Below are 19,014 nucleotides of genomic sequence, written 5' to 3'. Positions count from 1 at the left end.
TGGTAGTTGTGTTGCAGCTTTCACTTTTATTGTCAGAGAATAATCTGTGAGATGTTGCTGCGTTCCCAAATCTCAGTGATTAACCAGACAAGCTCAGTAACGTCCTACATGCTTGTATGGATTGGAGCACTTGTTGCAATGTTATCATGACTGAACCGCTGTCCAGACTTACTAAAATCAGGTCCAAATAAACCAGAATTATCCTTTAGACTGATAATATTTGACCCCCATTGGATTTTTTTTTTTTTTTTTTTAAAACCTTCATAGGAAAGTTGTCACCTGAAGCGAAGCCTCCAGAGCTTGTATGGTTTCAGTGTTTTCAAGAGTACTTCAGCGGAGTTGACGTTTGCTGACACAAAGACTTGAAACCTGTGTCCTGCACCATCCTGCTGCCACAGTCGCTCCACTCTGTGCTCTAAATCTACCGCATTTCATCTCTTCGGTATCAAACCAGCTTAAACGCATGGGTGGGTGTGTGGGGACATCCCCTACATTATAACTGCACATGTAACTGAAAGCCTCAGATTAGCTGACATCAGTGTAACTCTGTTTTTTTTGTGTTTTTTTTTTTCCTTTTTTTCAAAAAAGAAGTTCAAGTTCCACAAGCAGATCTCGAGACAAGATTCCACTCGTGATTAAAAATCAAACCCACGTATCAAAAGAAGAGTAATGTCTGTTGCTTGAACCCTGCAGAGATAACGTTGTTGATCGGAGACGTTGATCGGAGACGATGTTTCTGGTGTCAGATCTCCGAGATAGAAATACAGTACACTAAAAAGCCTGCCACGTGTCTCCCCCCCCCCCCCCCCCCCCCCCCCCCCCCCCCCCCCCCCCCCCGCAGCAGGTCAGAAGTCTTGATCTCATGCAGCCGGCTGTGTTTTTGTTGGGTGGTCTGGGCAGTCGTCGTGACATCAAACTGTTTTTTTGAAGGTCAGATCTTGAGGAAGACCGAGTAGAATCCCAGTTGATCCATTTATACAGAAAAGCGTCCCATGCGGAGGGATTCTGAACCTTCAAGTCCTCTATGTACAGCAGTGTGCAAGCACATGGGAGAAATATGTCACCAGCATGAGACATGTGGCGCATCGACATTTGCAAAAATATATCTTCATATTTTTTTGCCTTACAGATAGACAATATAAATAGTAAATAATACATGGAAAATATATATGGGGACTGAAAACAGATACATTGTATAGGCTATGCTAACTTAAAGTGCTAAGATACTTAGATTTTTTTTTTTGAACAGGCTGCAAGCATAAAGGTATATTCTGACTAAAATTTCCCCTTCACTCATGAGAGACGACGCTTCAGCATCAGTGCCCCGCCCTGCAGGGCAGCATCAAAACTCCGTTAGGGTAAAACCGCCTCCAGGCTGATCCAAACAGCACTTTCACATTCTCGTTCTCCAGCTTTGTCAGTTGATGAAATGCGAGACTGGAATGTTTTATACTCTCTCAGCTACTGTGGAAACAAACGTCTTTTTGTTTTAGAAAAGTGAAAGTGAACTGGCAATCAAACCCTGATCAGTCACCATTCCTTCACAGTGTCACCAACCCAAAACTCATAAGACTTCAATAATCCAGCTTCTACTGTCCGTGGCACTTACTGCACAGATTCCTTTGCAAAATAGACTGTAGTGTGTGTATGTGTGAGATAGAAAATTTCCAAGCAGGTGTACAGTATTTAAAGTTAAGAATAGTCTGTGGAAAAAAAAAAAGATGCCTTTACATCTCCCTGATCATTTACTCCTGAACTGGGCCAGCCTGCCTCTCGTAGCTCGTCACTGGCTTTACTTTCCTAAAGTGTACTAAGTGTGTGTGCGTGTGTGTGTACGTGTGTGTGTACGTGTGTGTATACGTGTGTACGATACTGTGAAGCTGAAAAACAACACGACACCTGAAACTGTCTGAAACCACACAACAAGACTCATAACAAAACAGCAGCAACCAGAGCCAGTGATTATACAGGCAGAGCTGCCTCAAGGGCGATCAGTGAAGGATTCTGCATGTGGACTCACAAATCCAAGACGGACCCGTGTGTTTAAGTACTTCCCCAAATAAAACAGGCCCCTGTGCCATTTTGCATCCCTACCTGTAGATTCTCACACAGCTGACTGGTTCTAAATGGATGGCCTGTCTGCCGGTCTCTTACGTAATCTATAAGAGGAGAGCGCAGATGTGCGTGCGTGCGTGCGTGTGTGTGTGTGTGTGTGTGTGTGTGTGTGTGTGTGTGTGTGTGTGTGTGTTGTGTATGTGAGGACTGGTTGCCATGGCAATCAGATCTTGCTGTTCTCCAGGTGGGAGTCGATGTGCTTGATGAGGGCATCGTCAGGGTAACCAACGGGGAATATCAGCTGGCAGAGAGGGCAGCTCCGCATGTCGCTCTCCTCGGTCTCCATCCAGAGCTGCAGAACAACACATGCACATAATCAGACTCCAGGAAGAACCACAGGTGGTGTTCGCCTTACTCACTTAGCTGGGTTGTATTAGTCAGTCTGTGGGAGGCAACAGAATTACATCACTAATTGCTGTCACTTTCATGTCTGTGCATTAAATACAGAGCCAGCGTTGGGCTCCAGAATGACACAGGTAGGTTTTTTTTTTTTTTTAATTTATTGCTGTCTTTTTTCCTCTCCTATTTTCTTCATTTCTAAGAAAATGAACTACAAATTTCTACTCATTTGTCTTGTCTATACATTTAATATTCATTTAATATTGCCGTATCACGGTGACTCTCACGTCTTAGTAACACAAAGGCAGTTCCTCAATGAATGAACACCTCAGAAAGGAAATTTAAATTAGTCACACTAAAATAATATTATAAATAAATACAGACACCCTCAGCATAATCAAGCAGTTTATCTGTCGCCTCCAACAAGCTCAGGAGGAACTGAAGTCTTGACCTTGTTTCAAATTCCAGCCCAAAAACCCATCACCCTTAAGTGGCATAGTCTAAGGTTCCTCACCTGTTTATATCGCAATAAATGTATATTATTCAGATTATTTAGTAAAAGTGGCTGGAGCTATAATAATAATAATAATAATAATAATAATAATAATAATAATAATAATAATAATAATAATAATAATAATAATAGTTTATATTATAGGAAGATATACTCTTCTATTGCATCCATGTTTCAGTCTTGTAATCTATCTTTTAAGTAAACACATTCATACCATGTAAACTGACAGCTAAAATGTTTTCCATTGAATTTAGTACAAGATAACAAGTGTGCAGATGTCCTAGGATACATGGTGGGGTGGGGGTGGAGGTTCAAAGCCATATATATATATATATATATATATATATATATATATATATATATATGTACTTTATCTGATCTGACTAAACGACTGAAAAAATTACATCTGTCTTTGAAAACTGCTCCAAATCGCTGTTTACTAAAAATAATGGTGTTTTCTGATCTGACACATCTTAAACTGTAGCTGAAATTATATAGCTTTTTTTTGTTGTTGTTGCAGCACACTGTACATACACATCTGAAAACATTTTTTTTTTTTTACATGTACAGTACTTGACAACACCTGTACACGGACTTTGATGTGTATAATCGGTGGAGTTCCCCTCAAACGGAACTTTGATCATCACGGTGAAACGAAAGCAGCAGAGTTGGTAGGAAACAGGAAAGAAACAGTGGTCTCCCCTGTCAAGGCTTGGAGCTCCACTGACCCATCCCTGATGTGCAACCTCCTCCGTCTGCGGACGTCTCACTACTTTTCCATTTGCTACCAGTGGAAAATGGATATATTTCCACTTTTCAATTTAAAAATCACAATATCTGGTTTAAGGAGGAGTTTCTTTATCCATCCACCCTGTACTTCTGTGAAGTGCAGTGTAGCATAGGTTGTCAGATACAGTTTGTGAGCATAGGTTTTGGTTTTGGAGTCTGTACAGGCACAATAGGACCAAACCTGGCAACGTCAATGGAAAACCAATGGAGATTTTTATATTTCTGCTCACGCACAGGCTAAACAAATGAAATACAGTTTGTTATTTAGCTTTAGAGTTGTTCTAAAGCATATACTTAAACTTTGGTCACGAGCCAGAATAGCTGTTTCCCTTTTATGCTAAGCTAGGCTGAACACATCTTGACCCCAGCCCTGTACTTTTAATGCAAAGTCATAAGATCAGTATCAAACTTCTCATCTCACCCTCAGAAAGAGAGCAAATAGTCACATTTCTCAAAATGTTGAACTGTTTTTTTAATTTTTTTAAAGGAACTTGGAACCAGGAAGATGCACGGTGAAGACAGATGCCTCGAGATGATTGTGACATGCAGTGTGAAAAGATATACTCTTAACACAGGGTTAAAAACACAAGTTATTTTCTGTGAACCTCCTCAGCAGTTAACCACAGCTGTGACAAAATGTCTCCGGACACTTTTAAAAATACAACCTCATGTTATCAAATTCACTGAACATGTGGCTGCATCAACTCTTTTATATTTTCACTCACATTGATTGAAGGCCAGGACTGAGCGTGCTCTGCAGACATGTACCCCGGCTGCGGGTGGCAGCTGAGGGTGTTAGGCCTCTGAGGGATGGGGAAGGCTGAGCAGGACGCTGGGCCTCTCATGACACCGCTGGGCACTGCGGCGGAAAGCGCCCCCAGCGTCCGCGGCGGGCTGATGGGATGAGGGCAGGTCCACTCCTCCTCATCTTCTGAGGAATGTGGGGGCTGTGGGGCCGGTGTAGAAGGAGGAGGGGGCTCAAAATGAAGGTGGGCCACCTCAGACAGTGGGAATGGCATCTCTCTGGAGTGGCGCATGGAGCCCTCCCCGAGGCCCCCATCTCCTCCTGCACCACCTTGATGGGGAGACGGGGAACCCCTGTGCTGCAGTCCACCATGAGCCGAACCCACATGTTGGGTCTGTTGTTTTGGGTAGCCCTCAACGTAAGGCCGGGGCTTAGGCAGGGTGGAGACAGGGTCCAGAGAGAAGCGGGGCGGGCACTGGTAAGCAGAGGGGTCGGCGACCTCGGAGTAACTTCGGCGGCCCTGGAAGCTGGCCCTCAGGTGCTGGCTGGGCGGCCTGCAGGAGTAAGAGGCCGGCCCGTTGTTGACGTCCAGCAGGGGCGAGCGGCGGTGCATGTCTGGTGAGAGGCGCTGCAGCACTGGGGATCGTCTCTGTTGGATTGGGGAGTGGTGAGGCGGAGGCGGGACCGGAGAATGGCGCTGTGAGATGGGCGAGTGGCGCTGAGATACTGGAGAGTGGCGCTGGTGGTGGATGGGAGAGTGGAGCTGGACTGAGGGAACAAAGGAAAAACAAACACGTAAAATTAGTTCTGAATAAAAGTTTGGCAACATGTTGCTGCACCACATGGCCTTGTGTTTACTGTTGGGCTGTTCTTCATGGTTTGGGCAAGACCCTTTAGTTCTAGTTGAGGTCATTCTTAATGCTGCATGCTATATTAGATTTATCATAAGTTATTATATTTTAAACAACAGAACTTTGGGGCAGCAGTTTGGGAAAAGCTCTGTCCTGTTTCGAGATAACAATAATGCCCATGCACCAAGTCAGGTTAACGAAGAAATAGTTTACCTGTGTAGAGGACATTTTTGAACCAGTCAGTAACATACAGTGGTGGAAATAAGTATTTGACGCTTCAACATTTTTCTTTGTTAAATACAGTTTCAATGTAGCAATTTACATGAGACATTGGTACAAACCTCAGAAATTCTCATAGATAAAGAAATCATAAGATTACAATCCATTAATAAAGTTGTATTTAATAAAGTGAAAATGACACTGGAAAAAAGTATTGAATACACAAAGTAGTTCTACCTCCAACCTGTGTAAATTAGAATCAGATGGGTTAGTGTATGATGATAGGTTAAAAAAAAGGGTTTACCCGCCTCTGAATTCAAGTATAGACATCATGGTTTCGAAGCTGTCGCACAAGAAACATGATGTGTAAAGACAAAGAGCACTCGCAACAATAGTGTTGCGCTTTATCGCAACGGCACCTGTTACTGCCGGATATCGCAACTCCTAAATATTCTTGTAAGCACCATTGAGGCTATTAGCTTCAAGTCCACCATCAACCGGCCACGCACAGGAGCTCCTCGCTAGATTTCTGACCGCAGAGTGAAGAAGCAAGACGCTGTTGTTGAAGAAATGGCAAGTTGAGGGTCGTCTAAAGTTTGCTGCACCACATTTGGAACAGCCTGTGAATTACTGGCAGAGTGTTACACCACAAGCCATGTTTGGAGGAGAAATGTTTCCACCACAAACAGTAGTTGGTTATTTGGCTGTGGAAGCACCGTGGTACATGGAGCCATGTAGCAGGAAATTCTTGAGATAAATCTGTTCTGATGAGGATGAGACGACCTTCCAGAAAGTATGACAATCCAGACCAGACTGTGGAGGAGACTCTCAACTGGTTCCAGAAGAAGAAAATAACTTTGTAAGAATGGCATGGCCGATCACCAGAACATGCGTGGAAGGAACACAAGAGGGCCGCACTGAATCCTCAAGACTTAACGACCAAAATCCCACCTGAGCACCATGAGTGATTTGCTTCTTCATACAGGAAGCGTCTTGAATCTGTCATTGCAACAAAGGCTTCTCCGCCACATATGAAATAAATTTCTCTCAGTGTGTTCATACTTTTTTATAACATAAACGTAACTTCATTTATGGATTGTAATGTTAGGATTTATTTATCTGTGTAAATTTCCTGGTGTTTATACCAATGTCTGGTCAAATATTCATGGTAATTGCCGCATTGGAACTGCTTTGACGTGTTGAATGCTTATTTCCGCCATTGGCTGGCGACATTTCCAGTACAAGCAAAAGAAAATGTCACTGGTTCACCACTTTTTATTATGCTCGGCTCAAATCTGACATTCTGCTCCCACCGGTAGATCGATTGCTCTCTCGATGTACGCCACTGAAAATGCTGATCAGGAGAGAAAACCCTCCTACAGACGTTCAACAAATAGAAATACACATCATGTTCCTCCTATGTTTTCATAAAAAAAAGATTGAGATCTGCACAAGTACAGTTGTAGTGTTTCCTGTAATTACAAGATATGGTGATGAGTCAGTCACCCCTGTAGTCACCACTTCAGCTCCACTTCCCATATCAAAGAGGAAACATCATTTCTGGCCGGTTGGTTGAGGTGTTAAAAGGGAGGGGGTGTTTGTACTCTGAAGAGCTCTCTGAGCCTCCAAATGAGGAGGGAACACTCAAAATGGGACTATTCAGTTCACGCTTTACTCTCTGCAGAACAACAGGTAGGAGACCAGTTACGGCCTCCACGCAAAATTCCCACTTCCCCGATCATTTCAACGATTGACGAAAAAGTATTTGTTTTGTTAAAGATAGCTGAGAGGCGATCACTTTGACGATCCTGTAAGTAATTAAGCAGGAAGCGCCGTTCAAGTCGCATTTTCTAAATTAATATGATGCAACATGACCTTAGGGAAAAGTCAAGTGGAGTTTGGGGTTTTCTGAATTTTTCCCACCGTTCACTGTGTAGAAAAATACGCAGTTAATCACTGATGTGCGCAACACGGTTTTCCACAGTGCGTAAAAGGCATAAACATGTGGTGCACTCTGGTTTGTGGTGTGTAGTAGGTGCACAGTCGTGAGACATTAGCTATGTGTGTGACTGCGTTTGCAGGAAGAGAAAGGTGTTGCTACTGTACAGTTCAGCACTTGTAAGTTGTACTCGAACACAAAATGTCTTGTGTTATAGCTGCAGTCTTTTTTTACTTTCAGCTGTGAGTGAGAAAACAGTAGCAACAAATCACAACCATGAACTCTTTCTCTGTCATTAGACTAACGGGGGCAAACATACAGACCCCTGCAGCGATGCACTAACAGAATGTGGTTTAAGTTACGTTGAATTTTACAAAGTATCAGCATCTTTAAAAAAAAAATAAATAAAAAAATGTTTTACAAAAATTTGGCTGCCATTTGAAGTTATCATCTTCTGACAAGAATTGCACTGTACTTAAGTATTTCAATTTCATGCTACTTTATAGTACTTGTACTCTAATACATTTCAGAGGCTTTACTAAGAAAATCTTACTGGCGCCATAAAGAATGTGGTTGTTTTTCCTGAGAGGCCATTGAGTGCAAATTGCTGTCATGTTGTATATGTGGTATTTTAAGATACTGTGAGTTTGTACAGCTGCTATCGTGGCCAAATCTCTTTGGTAAATCTTTCATCTCAATGGGACTTCCTGGTAGAATAAAGTAAAAAACCGCTATAGTAACTTTACATATTGATAAACTTAAGTCACTGTATCTACTTCAATTGTAAGTATTATTTCTCAGTGTTATAGGTTAAATTTTTTAACAGTATATAAAGTGGTAAAAGTTATAATGGAAAACTGTGCTTGGACATTGATGCATCAGTAATAATTCAAGGGGCCTTTCCCCTGCGTTCACAACTTTAATGAACTTTCAAGAATGCAGGAGATTTCGCCACTGATGTATCCTCGTTATGTGTGTGTATGTGTGTGTGTGATTGAAAATAAAAAGCACTGTATGAATGTGTGAGTGAATGTGGCGTGTAGTGTAAATCTCTTTGAGTGGTTGATAAGACTAGAAAAGCACTATATAACTGGAGTCCATTTACTTTTAACTGAGAGAAAGGAACTACACAGGCTACTTCCTGCACCACTGAGGGACTGAGAGGATGCTGACCCAGTTTTCCCACATTATTGACGCACAGTGTTTTCTGCGAGTGCTGTCGATGCTAACCTGGACTGGCCTGCTCCTGTGAGGCTTTCCTCAGGATCTCCGTCTGCTTGGAGCTCAGTGTTTGGAGGCGCCCCAGCTCCTCCGTTAACTCTGTGTAGGCCAGAGCCAGATTCACCCTGGAGGAGGAGGAGGAGGAGGAAGGAGGTTAGGAAGGGAGGCAATTATGTAATTATCATAATCATTGCCATTACAGAATATTACAATGTTGTTATTCTATTACAACTGATTTATACAGACAGTGTAATCTCCGTTTAATCCTTGGAATGCACACCATTGTCGGAAGCTGCATGACGTATGAAACCACGGTGACCTGCATCACAGATCCACTCTGATCTTCATCTCCACTTTAAACTGGGTGAGCTCTGCAGCGCTAACACAGCCTCGCAAATCAGGCTGGCTAATTGAGAGGCTTATATAGGCTTATATTTTTAGAGTCACAAGTCACAGCGCATAATTGAAGTGAATAAAACACACACCATTTCATGCAAAATGTGTCATGACTCTCTCAGGGGCCGCACTGACAGAGCAAATCTATTTCAAGCACAGTAAACAAGGCTGGTTGGCTTACAGGCTTCTGTATCTTTTAACCATGGCAACGAGCTGATTTAGTCTCGACTCTTTAGCTTGAAACTGATCTGAATCCCACAGTATAAATGAACGCGAGCCAAGGAGATATAAGGAATAATCTCAGAGCACACCCCAAGTCCTCTTTGAAAGCTTAGAGTGTTGTTCAGTGTGTGTGTGTGTGTGTGTATGTGTGTGTAGGCTGTTTCATGTTCATGGCAGAGGGTTTGCTCAAACAGAAAGAAGCAACTCAGCTGCCCTCAAATCTGATAATGGGCATCTTATCTCAAATGTCTAACCAATTTTTATAAACTCCTCAGTCTTGATCTGAAATTGACTCATACCAGTCCAGACTGTGGTTTAGATTAGACACTTATTTACAGGATGAGAGGTGTGACACTTTGAAATGTAGTTTGAAATGTGTTTAGATAATCAGTTTATGCTGCCAACCTGAGTAATTTCTTCTATCAAGACCAGTATTTAAAAAAAACAAAAACGATAATTTGATGAGTTGTGAATGAAGAATGATTAAATGAATGAGAAGTTGGACGTTGGTGTACATGAGTTTCAGATTATTGCCAGGCCCCTGACCTGATGATGCACCTCAGATAACCTTTGCTGATAAGAATTTTACTCTTTCACGTCAAGAACTCTTAAAGTGACACCCACTCCTGACCCCCCCGCGCGCACAAGCGCACACAGGGACGAACTGTGACATGGTTTCTCAGATACTGCTTGTTTCTCAAAATCTGTGAAACCCTCTTTGGTTTTGACTCTGTACATCTAAAAATAGCACGTCAAGGACCCTTAAAGTGACACAAATTAGATCAGGGACCTCCATCTGATAGGATTTTGTCCCAGGGTCCCCCATTAGATACAATTTTTTAGTTTTTTAGCTTTTAGATGTTTTATCACACATTCTGTCATTGTGGATGGAATCATAGTGAAAATAAGTGCGTCCCACCTTTAAGGCGGACCCCATTTTGAGAACCACTACCCGATAGAGATCATGGTAGATGACAAACACTTATGCACTTCCAGGGGATTTCTACTGCATAAGGAAAAACAGATACAAACTTTGACAGCAACACTGGCACCAAAAAAAATGAAATTAAAAAAAGAAAAGAAAAACACTTATGTACCCTGCCTACACAGCAAATAAAGCATAGTGTCAAATTAAAAATATGTTCCTCGGCACACCCGCGCACTAACTTAATTGAGTCAACCCACTAGTGTGTGTGTGTGTGTGTGTGTGTGTGTGTGTGTGTGTGTGTGTGTGTGTGTGTGTGTGTGTGTGTGTGTGTGTGTGTGTGTGTGTGTGTGTGTGTGTGTGTGTGTGTGTGTGTGATTCTGCTGCTTGGGTCTCTCTTGTACTAATAACAGCAGATTATTTTTCACATCCGAACCACAATTTCATTTTTTAAAAACACTTTTACAGATATCTGCAAAGACATCTGTAACAACACGAGCTTACATCTCATTTTTAAATCCAGGATACAAGCTTTATCACCACAAAATACTTTAAATTATATCAGGGACCCCATTTCAGGGAAGCTCACAATTTCATAAAAACTGATTGTAAGTCATAACTTCCACTGGTTGGTTGTCATTTGTAACTGGCCCACTAGTTTTCCACCAACCTGCTATGACTCAGACAGAGTGGGGTATCAAACCCCCTTCATCCCCCACCTCATAACAGACAACATTCCCTCTCTGTGGTAGGAGTTGGTGGAACCTGGTACCAACACTGAAATGAATCAGGGTCGTCTGTGTCTCCCTGCATGTGGCATGTGGTTTTGGATAAAAGCCTCCTTAAAACACATACAGATATATTCAGTGCATCAGTAGGAAAATAACAATCACTTAGGTTACTTACTGGCATGGTGGGTGGAGCGTGCAGTATAATATTGTTATTGCAGAAGAGCAAATAAAATGTCATTAATCCGCTTCCTTCCCTCCCTCACTTCTCTCAGAGGACTCTCAGCTTACATTGCCTTCTTTTTAGCTAAATGCAGGTTTAGCTAAATGCAGGTGTGTATATCAGTTTAGATTCATGCACCTCTTCCTTTTTCACACTACTGTCACACTCAGTTTTGCTAGAGTGTGTTTTGACAGTCTGTGTCAGAGAGACCCAGGGTTGCACTAACAACACCTCTCTCATGGCCCCGTGTAGTAAAACTGATGGCGTGAACACCTCGGCATGGGTGCAGGCGAGGACAAAACTTTTAACAGGAGTTTCTCAGTCGCTGGCTGTTGCAGAAAATCTGTGTAACGCATTTTTTTTTTTTTTTGGTCTTTTTGTCGGTCTATAAATACTTTGAACAATTGCCAGAATGCGTTTGTTCTTTTGCATTTATTTTCATTTGCTTCCTTCTCTCTGGTATATGCGTAGCTGCAGACGTATGCACTGTGAAATGTACATTACAGTGCGTAGGAGGGGTGTGATAATGCCAGGGCAGCATTGATGAAAGGCTTGTGTGTGTGAATTGATCAGATAAGTGTGCGTGTGTGTGCGTGTGTGTGCGTGTGTGTGTGTGTGTATGTATATGTGCATGTGTGGGAGATGGAGTGTGGGCTGAAATCTGACCTCTGGTCTGATCAGACGTTTAAAAGAAAGAGCCGTCACCGCAGCTGCCTGTGAGATCTGAGCTCCTCTTTGCTGCCGAACACTCACACACACGCAATAATAAATGTTCCTTTTTTTTTTCTTTTTTCAAATCAGCCAGAGCTCCGTCACACGCATTAAGAACATGGCCTCCTGGGTAAAACTAACACTTGAATACACAGTGGTCAACAAAATTAAAAAACATGTATTTTCTGGAAAGAGGAGGTCATCCATGACGCTTAGAAGTATCGGAGAAACTGAGTAATGGGTCTTTGGCCTCACGGAGGGCATGTGTTAAACGACCATGAGACCACTGTGGGGGCTTTTCACACTCTGTCACACCCTGCTTCTGCTTATGTGCATGAGTCTCTTTCAGCAGAACACAGAGAGGTGTCAAACAGTCCAAGCCACAATGCAGTAAACACTCACTGAAGAGTTTTGCTGCCTCTTTGACGCAGCCCTGTCTAATCATGTTTTTAGGGCCAATTAACAAAAATGGATTCCCACACGCTGCTCAGAAGTCATTTTCAAAACATGCGGTTATTTCTCTTTAAATTTACAACGAGAAATGGGAATTCCACTTCAAACTTCAAATCATCAAATCATGTTGTGATTTATTGGAAATGGTTCTCACTTTCTGAAAGCTGAAGAAGGATTAGTCAGTCGCTTTCTGTGCTTGAGTTTAAGAGTGTGTGTGTGTGTGTGTGTGTGTTTGTGTGTGTGTGTGTGTGTGTGTGTGTTTGTGTGTGTGTGTGTGTGTGTGTGTGTTGTGTGTGTGTGTGTGTGTGTGTGTGTGTGTGTGTGTGTTGAGGGGGGTTGGCATAGTGCATGGTGGCTGCCAGCAGTGTGCCTTGTGGTTGGTGAGGGAAGCTTGTTTTTTTAATTTTATACATTAAGAAGTATAGGAAAATGCACGTAGTCATGCAAAAAATGTGTTGGGGAGGCCGCATTACCTTCTCTTAGAAAACATATGGAAAGAGCAGAGAGGAAAGAATGTCTAGGGACGAATGGAAGATGAAATTCAATGATGCCGTTATCCTTTTTTGCATTTACAGGTATTCATGAATTTGCCCAGTTGCTGGTTACAAATTAGGGCAAAGGTCGTGTGTTCATATCCCCCAAAGCTCATACACAAAGCCTCCATATCAATCTGTGCAGTTTACACTAAATGAGCCCAATTACAAGAAAAAGCTCCAGGAAACAAAGTTAAAGGCATTGTAGGTTTTGTCAGTGGGAGTGAGTGATATTGTTGAGTAAAACCAAAAGGTGACCAAGGTCTGGAAAAAAACAGTAGGCTTCCACCACACACTCACTCACAAAACTCTGCCTCTCTGCCGCACCATATACTTTCAGTTTGCTCTCCATCGAAACACTTGTGGGGTTTCATTGTGTGGGAGTCTGCTGCCCAACTTGCTGTGGTTTTTTTAACTTCTTCTTCTGCTTTTTTTTTTCTTTTTTCAAATCAGCCAGAGCTCCGTCACACGCATTAAGAACATGGCCTCCTGGGTAAAACTAACACTTGAATACACAGTGGTCAACAAAATTAAAAAACATGTATTTTCTGGAAAGAGGAGGTCATCCATGACGCTTAGAAGTATCGGAGAAACTGAGTAATGGGTCTTTGGCCTCACGGAGGGCATGTGTTAAACGACCATGAGACCACTGTGGGGGCTTTTCACACTCTGTCACACCCTGCTTCTGCTTATGTGCATGAGTCTCTTTCAGCAGAACACAGAGAGGTGTCAAACAGTCCAAGCCACAATGCAGTAAACACTCACTGAAGAGTTTTGCTGCCTCTTTGACGCAGCCCTGTCTAATCATGTTTTTAGGGCCAATTAACAAAAATGGATTCCCACACGCTGCTCAGAAGTCATTTTCAAAACATGCGGTTATTTCTCTTTAAATTTACAACGAGAAATGGGAATTCCACTTCAAACTTCAAATCATCAAATCATGTTGTGATTTATTGGAAATGGTTCTCACTTTCTGAAAGCTGAAGAAGGATTAGTCAGTCGCTTTCTGTGCTTGAGTTTAAGAGTGTGTGTGTGTGTGTGTGTGTTTGTGTGTGTGTGTGTGTGTGTGTGTTTGTGTGTGTGTGTTTGTGTGTGTGTGTGTGTGTGTGTGTGTTGAGGGGGGTTGGCATAGTGCATGGTGGCTGCCAGCAGTGTGCCTTGTGGTTGGTGAGGGAAGCTTGTTTTTTTAATTTTATACATTAAGAAGTATAGGAAAATGCACGTAGTCATGCAAAAAATGTGTTGGGGAGGCCGCATTACCTTCTCTTAGAAAACATATGGAAAGAGCAGAGAGGAAAGAATGTCTAGGGACGAATGGAAGATGAAATTCAATGATGCCGTTATCCTTTTTTGCATTTACAGGTATTCATGAATTTGCCCAGTTGCTGGTTACAAATTAGGGCAAAGGTCGTGTGTTCATATCCCCCAAAGCTCATACACAAAGCCTCCATATCAATCTGTGCAGTTTACACTAAATGAGCCCAATTACAAGAAAAAGCTCCAGGAAACAAAGTTAAAGGCATTGTAGGTTTTGTCAGTGGGAGTGAGTGATATTGTTGAGTAAAACCAAAAGGTGACCAAGGTCTGGAAAAAAACAGTAGGCTTCCACCACACACTCACTCACAAAACTCTGCCTCTCTGCCGCACCATATACTTTCAGTTTGCTCTCCATCGAAACACTTGTGGGGTTTCATTGTGTGGGAGTCTGCTGCCCAACTTGCTGTGGTTTTTTTAACTTCTTCTTCTGCTTTTTTTTTCTTCTTTTCTTTTCTTTAACCTGCGACACCTTGTAAGCAAAGTCATGCAGCAAAGACCGCGGTAATTTCACAAGGGTAAAAAAAAAAAAATTTAAAAAATAAAATAAAATAAGCTACTTTCTTTCCTCTCAACAGCAAGTTGAAGCCATTTTTCTTGTTGTATTGAAAGTGAGAGAGAGAGAGAGAGAGAGAGAAAGACAGAGAGAGAGAGAGAGATGAGTGCAAACACAACCACTTGAATACTCACTACTGCTCTCTCTGTGTTTCTGGTGTGGAGGATGAAAGAGAAAGGATGCGCAGATAGACGAGCTTGGACCTCATGCCACGTAGAGATGTCCAACAAACACACAGACATGAGGAAATGGAGAGGAAGGCGTCCTTCTCTGTGCCTACACTGCCCCCTGCTGCTCACACTCCTCTCCTGCCAAACCTCCCCTGAGCAAATGTTTAATACAGGAACACTGGTGCTACAGCTGAATGCACATATAGTAAATGCAGCTTTTGTGCCCTGACAATAATACTCCTTTTTATTAATGCTGCGTTTGAACCCAGTTAGCCAGCGATGGAGAGCTCAACCACTTCCTAATGAGGCCCCTGGAGGTCAGCCTGAGCACATCGCAGCAGGAGAGTAAATACAAATTTCTCCTTTTGCTCTTATCTGCTGCCATAGATGCTGCCCCCTCGACCAGCATCTCCCCTGCCTTTCCTCCCTCCGTCCCTCCATCCCTCCCTTTCCCCCACCGCCCAGAGATTGGTCTGTGGTCACTTACTGCTCATCTCCCACCTTCTTTATCCACTCCACATCACACTGCTTGCACGGAGAAGTCATTTCCTGCCGAAGTAGAGCATGAAATTCGATTAGCATGCAGGTGCTGCAGGAATATTGGACAAAATCTGACAGCAAGAGCCGGTCGAGACAACATGTTTGAAGGTACCATTGTCAGAAAAAGGCGTGCGAGGCGGTACATCTTTGGATTTGATTATCATTACTGGAGCACTGTGGAGCTGTGCACTTTTATGGCTTTATGTACATCAGTAAATCCTTTAAAGACACGCCCAGCTTTTAGCAGTAGCGCTCCAATGAACAGGAGTTACTGTATTTGGAAAGCTGAGACTTCATTATTTTGTTAACTGACTAATAAGATACTGTGGTGTGGCACTGAAGGGCAGAAAAACAGCCCTGGAGTCTGGACAGTTTGTCGGTCCTGGGTAGAGACACCCAGCCCCCACTGTTGTGCTGTAAAGCTCTTTGAATAACACTGTCCTTCCTCTTGGATGTGTTTTCTGGCTGTGATGACCACCACAGTAAATATGCATTTATCAGCCCAGAAAACCCTAGGAATAAATGTTGGACGATTATGCGCCCCACGATTTACGTCCAAAGCCAACATTCAGAGCCATTGCAGGAAGTAGTGTGGCCTTTATGTGGCGTGGTCGAGGGAAAGTGTGGAGGTCATAAACACATAATTAATGATGACTGTATCAGGATCTTTTCTTGATCACAAACCAGTGTTTTATTTGCTTATTGCCACATTTCTCACAAATCAATTAAGGATAATTCAGTGAATGCATCACAGTAAAGTACTGGGGTTGGTTGCTCTTGCTTAGACCTTGAAATTGTCCTGACGCAGTAAACTCCACCCATGTGGCACCCCGAGCAGACAGAAAACAAACCGACACTGACCCTCTCCCTCTGGCTGTTCTGCAGCTGTCTCATCTCCTCCTTCATTCTCTCGACCTCAGCCTTCAGCTCCTCTTCCCGCTGACACGCCCCCTGGGCCTCGTGCCGCGCCCCCTCCAGCTCGGCCTCCAGCCGCTGCAGCTTCAGGTCGGACAGGGCGTCCAGGCTGCGGGAGCTCTGCAGGGTCAGGGCAGGACAGTCCAGCACTGGGCGGAGGAGAGAGAGAGAGAGAGAGAGAAGAATGCGGACATGAAATAGAGAAAGACGAGGCCACGTTTTCACTGCTTTTCCCCTGCGTTCTACCATCTATTGTTGTACAACACACGAGTATGAAAGAGCAAAAAGAGCTGACTTCTTCCAAGGGCAGCATCTTTCAGCGTGTACCTGGGTGATGTGATCTGCGTGGGCATGTTAGTGATTCAGCTCCGCTCACACAGACTCAGTCCTTGAGCCAGAAGACAATGTAACAGCGCAGCAGTATCATCTTTTATATATCCCAGCTCCTCCTGCCTGCTCACAGGCACACTCGTGTGCAGTCACACATACACACATACAGTACGCAGTCTGCACTACAATACACCCTCATTCATACACACACACACGCTCATTAATCAATACCGTACGTTACTACCTTGCAAACTCTCATGGAGAAATTAAGGAACAAAAAAAAACAAAAAAGAAGCTCATACACGTCTTTCTTTAATGAATTCAAGAGTGTGATGCCTCTGCTAAGGTACGCCATCAGCACAGGCATCTGTTCAGGTGGCAGAGTCACATTTCTCCCACGTTTCCATCAGCCGCCCACATCCGTCGTCGAAGAGGGAAAAAGTTTGGCATCTGCTGACTCTGGAGCAGCTGAAGTTGAACAGAGCTTCTTCCACAGCAGTAGTGGACCGCATATTTTGTCTTGAAGTCGGTGCCGCAGCCTGAACATGAGGGAACCTGCTGAGTTTGTGCGACTGTTTGGCTTCAGAATCCAAAGTCCTCTGTGATTTTTAGGATTTTATTCACATGCTTTTTTACAGTGAATGTAGTGGAGCGACCTGCCTTGTCTGAAGCGACTTTGAAACTCCATACTTTTCCGATGTAGGAATTCATTTGCATTGTAATAAGTCAAATTTATCTCACACGTTTTCAAGCATTTGGTAAAACAGACCAGTCACAATAGACAGTCGCTCAGCAGTGCAGATGGAAGCAACAGGCTGAACGATACAGAGAAATCCTCAAATTTTCAGAACCAGTCTCTCCACTCAAAATGTTTTTGAAGCCAGAATGATTGAATTTCAATCACGAGCGCCCGCATGGATCACAGGTCTCTCTCTTTTTCTGAGACTGCGACTGGGGGAGTTGGAACAAAATGTCCAGGCTGGTTTTCTCCAACAGGCCGAGGATTAACCTGACCTCAATTAAAACGCTTTCCGGCCAGATTGTTGGATGTGATTAAAGGTTGAGTAACAGAGAAGAGACGAGCGGTGATTAACAGCGATAACAGGTGTCTGGGCTTTTTCGTTTTTTCAACAAACTTGCAGTTGATGTATAAATGTCTTATCTTGCTGTACTTATCAAAATGAAAGAGTTGACACATTGGGTGTCAGTGTTAAACATTACATCAACCAAAATACCGACCCAGGCAAACCCTCTGAAATCTGTATTTCTGTATAAGACAAGGCAAATAAAATAAACAATGGACAGTATAAAAAGACAAATAAGTAGGATTTAAAGATTGATGTGGAATACATCAGATTAAACAGGAGACTAAAAATTCTAGTGTGGTTTGACTTATGAATAATTAGTCTGAAATTTAATTTAATAAAAGGAAGTGGCAAACAGAAACGTCTTAAGTCTTGATTTAGAATCTGGAGCAGACCTCAAGTTTTCTTGGAGTTTGTTCCAGATATGTGCAAACTGAGATGTCTGAATGGTTAATATTGTAGCAGCAGATCAGTCGTGTAATTTGGCCCTAAACAAACCAACATTCAGTCTTTGGTCTTTAAGTCCTTTCATTCTTGAATTCTGTGTCATCTTTGTAATTGTCTTAATGTGGACGAATCCAGAACCACAACAAGATTTCTGTCCCAGTTTCTGGTCTTAGTGATTGAAACTGGTCATTGACTTTGTTGACGTTATTTCAGTTTCACTTTTACTTAGCCGGAGACATTTTTACACATCCAGTCATTCATTCGTTCAATGCACCAGTGCTTGTATGAGAGCATAGTCACCTGGTGATATTGTTACACACACACACACATATATATAATTATATATATATAAATCTGTGTCGTCTCCATAATTAAACAGACACGCTCTGAGTAAGTGTTGACAGTCACTTACTGTGTGCGTCTGGACCGGCGTGCAGCTGCAGGTACTGCATGTCTTTGCTGTGCAGCTGCATGTTGAGTTTCTGCAGGGAGTTGTCTCTCTGCCTCAGAGCTGACTCCAGGTTCAGGATGCGCTCGACATGCTTCTCCACCAGGCTGGTCTGTAATCACACACATGCATGTGCACAGCCTTCAGTTATTGACAGAGGTTATGTGCATTCTTCATAACCTCTCACAACAGTCTCATTCTGCAACCTGCTAAAAGCCAGTTTGTGAACATGTCCAAGGCTGCTGCTAAATATCAGTGGGAGGATGGATAAAAATGTTCTTTGTCT

At 42.9% G+C, this 19,014-nt stretch overlaps 1 protein-coding gene across 1 annotated transcript in view; it reads right to left on the bottom strand.

The window, feature by feature from the left end:
* Positions 1-825: 825 nt before the first annotated feature.
* Positions 826-19,014, bottom strand: part of tbkbp1 (TBK1 binding protein 1) — a 61,119-nt gene continuing 42,930 nt past the window's right edge. Inside the window, exons 5-10 of the mRNA XM_056366772.1 lie at positions 18,693-18,840; positions 16,365-16,567; positions 15,451-15,512; positions 8,742-8,857; positions 4,483-5,270; positions 826-2,407 (exon numbers count right to left, since the gene is read on the bottom strand). Coding sequence (XP_056222747.1) covers positions 2,279-2,407; positions 4,483-5,270; positions 8,742-8,857; positions 15,451-15,512; positions 16,365-16,567; positions 18,693-18,840 — 1,446 coding nt within the window. The 3' untranslated portion in view covers positions 826-2,278. The remainder of the gene's footprint in view (positions 2,408-4,482; positions 5,271-8,741; positions 8,858-15,450; positions 15,513-16,364; positions 16,568-18,692; positions 18,841-19,014) is intronic.

Source organism: Seriola aureovittata, chromosome 21 (assembly GCF_021018895.1).
Source record: "Seriola aureovittata isolate HTS-2021-v1 ecotype China chromosome 21, ASM2101889v1, whole genome shotgun sequence".
Classification (NCBI taxonomy): domain Eukaryota; kingdom Metazoa; phylum Chordata; class Actinopteri; order Carangiformes; family Carangidae; genus Seriola; species Seriola aureovittata.
This window is presented reverse-complemented; position numbering and strand designations above follow the sequence as displayed.